General features: G+C 47.7%; 1 protein-coding gene across 1 annotated transcript in view; it reads right to left on the minus strand.

The window, feature by feature from the left end:
- Window positions 1-480: 480 nt before the first annotated feature.
- The window catches only part of LOC119093396 (opsin-2-like), a 39,678-nt gene continuing 36,475 nt past the window's right edge, over window positions 481-3,683 (minus strand). The window contains exon 9 of the mRNA XM_037216355.1: window positions 481-635. Within this exon, the coding sequence (XP_037072250.1) occupies window positions 481-635 (155 nt within the window). The remainder of the gene's footprint in view (window positions 636-3,683) is intronic.

Here is a 3,683-nt window from a genome sequence, read left to right on the forward strand (position 1 = left end):
TTTCATAACAAGGGATCAATTGTTCCTATCATCAGTGAAGCGCGAGTGGAAAACAAAAAGAATAAAGCCTCCAGTGTGGCGCGTGGTCATGCGGAAGAACAACTCCCGCCCGTTCACTTCCCTGACTCAGCCTTGGTTGGGGTTTACCCGCGCCTTCTGAAGTCCAACTCGACGCCTGCACGTGAAACCGCCTTAAAGGGCAGAAGGGACTTCCCATGCAACGCATCCACTGAATAAGTCTCCCAGTATATCTAGGCCCGGTTATGCTTATAGTAGGCGCTTTGCTTGAAAACTCCAACGTTTGTCCTCAGCCTGTGTCCGAATTTCTTCAAGTTCCGATAGACTTGCCCTTTTACCTCCACTGGCCGAGGACGGGTGATCATCGACCCACCCCTGGCCACACCTAGGACGTCGCCGGTCATGCCCGGTCATCCCCAGGGGTTCCTTTCTGCCCGCGGTCCCAGTGACCGATTTAGCTAATCACCAGGGTCGCCGCCTTCCGCCGCCGGCGGCCGGAACGTCCGGGGAGGCGTCCGCGCCATTAGCGTCGCCGTCGACAATAGCGGCGCGGCCCCGGTGGCCGTGGAATATGGGCAGCACCTGCCAGCGCGCATCCTGGCACCGCCGGTGGGGCTCTGGGCGGGGGAGGACGAGGAATGTCCGCAAGGACACGCCATTAGTGTGGAGGACTCGCGCCGCGGAGGAACGTACGCAGCTGGTCGAGAGGCGGGCGTGGATGTCATCGCGAGTGACGAGGCGCGTGCGAGGAATAGTCTAACATTTGTATTCAGCTAGCTTTGCCATGTGGTGGTGTTGCGCGTGCGATAATATACAAATGATAGCGTAGGCTGGTATTGACATTTCACGATAAGGCGCGCAAGCCGAATGCTGCAATATTTGCGGACCGCTACTTCTATCATTTGAAGTGCGACAAGGCCTAATTTACGTTAGGTGCACGTATACAAATCCTATGCGATTTCTCCAGCAGTCGAATATCAACACGGGCGTACATCGCTCTTTGCAATTGTATTTGAAATGGATATATATATATATATATATATATATATATATATATATATATGATATAGTATTAAACCATTGCGTTTGTCTTTCCTTATCTGGATGACAATTATTCACGCCAATCGTTTCTGGTGTGCTTCGTTTCCTTAATGCAGCGTTTGAGGGCCCGAGCGCATCACTTTGTGGAGATTCAGCCGCTGGTAACGCCTGGCGATGTGTTTGGATTTGCTGTCTATCCCCCGATTTTAGCGAGCTCTCTGCCTCGATTCATTTTCGGTTACGAGGCACGCAATAGCAGCAGGGCGCACTTTTGATGCCGCTGTTCAAGGGTTTGATGTTTGCCCTCGGAGCCAAGCCAACTGGCCATAAAACACTGGATTTTTCTGGGAAACCCATTTACCGTCAGCAGTACTGTTTGGAATGGGTGTTTGTGCGACACTTTCGTTGGCGCAGAGGCCAATGCCGGCGATGTGTCTTTTATTGCGGATGTGTTATATTGCATGGAGATTTGAGGATCCGGCGCGACTAGAATTGGGGGAAAGTTTCATTTCTAGAGCAAACTGATAAGGCGAATAGTTCCGGGAGAAGTAGAAACAATGCTGCATGCGGCGATGTAGATAAATGACACGAGAGCGCCGTTTTGCTGGCAGACAAAGCCAACTGATAAGACACGACGCACACATATGACACCGACTCATCTAGTTGACGTAGCACAAATCAGCCTTTAAAACTGTCGATTGGATTGAGCAAACATTACGACAGAGCATATCGTATGGCGAGCCATACAACAGTCAAACTATTGTCAGCTTTTGGGTCACTATAGTCTGAGTACCAACGAATAAGTACGACAGGACTAGCAGAGCCGCAGAGTTGCATCAAGCGTATGACGAGGAGACCTAAATCCTAGGGTCTGGAAATGATTCGCTGATTTTGGAAAGAAAACGGTATAAGCTAATTGTTGTTTGGCTGTTGTAGAAATTTCTCTGTTTTTTGGGAAGTTTTTTCTCTTTGTGAGATTACTGTTTACAAGATCCGACTCCAAAGATTACCCCAATTTTTCTATGGACACTTTATGTTCTTCCACATCTTGTTGTCTCTCTTTCAAATATAACGTTGACCCCAGGTCAGTACAAAAAGTTACCAACGATGAACAGTCAAGTGTGCTACCGACGATTTAGGTCGAAGGCTTGTTGTTAATGTCTTTCTGAATTCCGTTAAAGCTTTCTTACTAGTTCGATAGAGGTCAAGGGATTTGTGAAATCAAAACCATTGGAGCAAAATGATGCTACGATGGTTCGAGAAAGTCAGCTTGTACCTGTCAGAAGTTTTAATGTCCTTTAAAAATAGTCACTCCGAGGATCGAGAGAGAGAGAGAGGAGAGAGAGAGAGAGAGGAGAGAGAGAGAGAGATAGAGAGAGAGAGAGAGAGAGAGAGAGAGAGAGAGAGAGAGAGAGAGAGAGAGAGAGGAGAGAGAGAGAGAGAGAGAGAGAGAGAGAGAGAGAGAGAGAGAAAAGAGAGAGAGAGCGAGGAGAGAGAGAGAGAGAGGAGGAGAAGAGAGAGAGAGAGAGAGAGAGAGAGAGAGAGAGAGAGAGAGAGAGAGAGAGAGAGAGGAGAGAGAGAGAGGGGAGAGAGGAGAGAAGAGAGAGAGAGAGGAGAGAGAGGAGAAGAGAGAGAGAGAGGAGAGAGGAGAGGGAGAGAGAGAGGAGAGGAGAGAGAGAGAGAGAGAGAGGATGAGAAGGCGAGAGAGAGAGAGAGAGGAGGGAGAGAGAGAGGAAGAGAGAGGAGAGGAGAGAGAGAGAGAGAGAGAGGAGAGAGAGAGAGAGAGAGAGCTATGTACACATCCATAAATACCTATATATATATATATATATATATATATATATATATATATATATAAATGCAAGCATATGGAGCGAGATAGTATCTATGTTTGCTAATTGCGTTGTTCCGCATGCCAGGTTACTCAGCTTAATTAAAAAGAACCTTGAATATGCTCCAAAATGTAGGAGGGCATATCATCACCGACCATATACTACCCGGTGTTCAAGATCTGGTAGCCCCATAACGTAGCGTCTGAACTGGGCCCGGAGGCTAGGAGATAGCGGAATTAGCGCCAAATCCCCAGCTCAAACTCTATGTTTTTGAACGCGCAAGGCATCAACAAAAGAGCATGTGTCACACAGCTGTCTCGTTGTCTAAAGCTGCAGGGAATTGCTTTCCACCCTAGACGACCAGGGAGTGTGACAAAGATTAAAGCCAACGAAAGGTCGGTGGATAAAAAAAATGTAACAAAGCACCATCGGGGGATAGCGTCCAGCCGTTTTTACAAGGGAATTTGTTCTGTATTTTATCCAAAATTTTATGGGGATGTTTTAAGTATTGCGGCTCTTTGAAGTGTAGGCTAAACAAAGCCTTGTCTCAATGTATCCAAGACAAAAATTTCGCGACAGATTTGTTGCCAAGTTTTGCAGCGATATATTACAGATTGCAAATCCTGTTTGCGTGGACTGTGGCAAAGTCCGAATCCAGCACCACAGCAGCGCAATTCTACCTGAAGGGCTTTTTAATGCCTTCTCCGCTTATTCAGACATTACCTGGGGATTTCATCTGTCGTGCAATGGCACAAAATGGCGTCCCGTTGCTAGCCTCGCCAGCCTGGCACC

The sequence above is a fragment of the Pollicipes pollicipes genome, unplaced genomic scaffold (genome assembly GCF_011947565.3).
Source record: "Pollicipes pollicipes isolate AB1234 unplaced genomic scaffold, Ppol_2.1 Scaffold_1600;HRSCAF=1878_pilon_pilon_pilon, whole genome shotgun sequence".
NCBI classification, from domain to species: domain Eukaryota; kingdom Metazoa; phylum Arthropoda; class Thecostraca; order Pollicipedomorpha; family Pollicipedidae; genus Pollicipes; species Pollicipes pollicipes.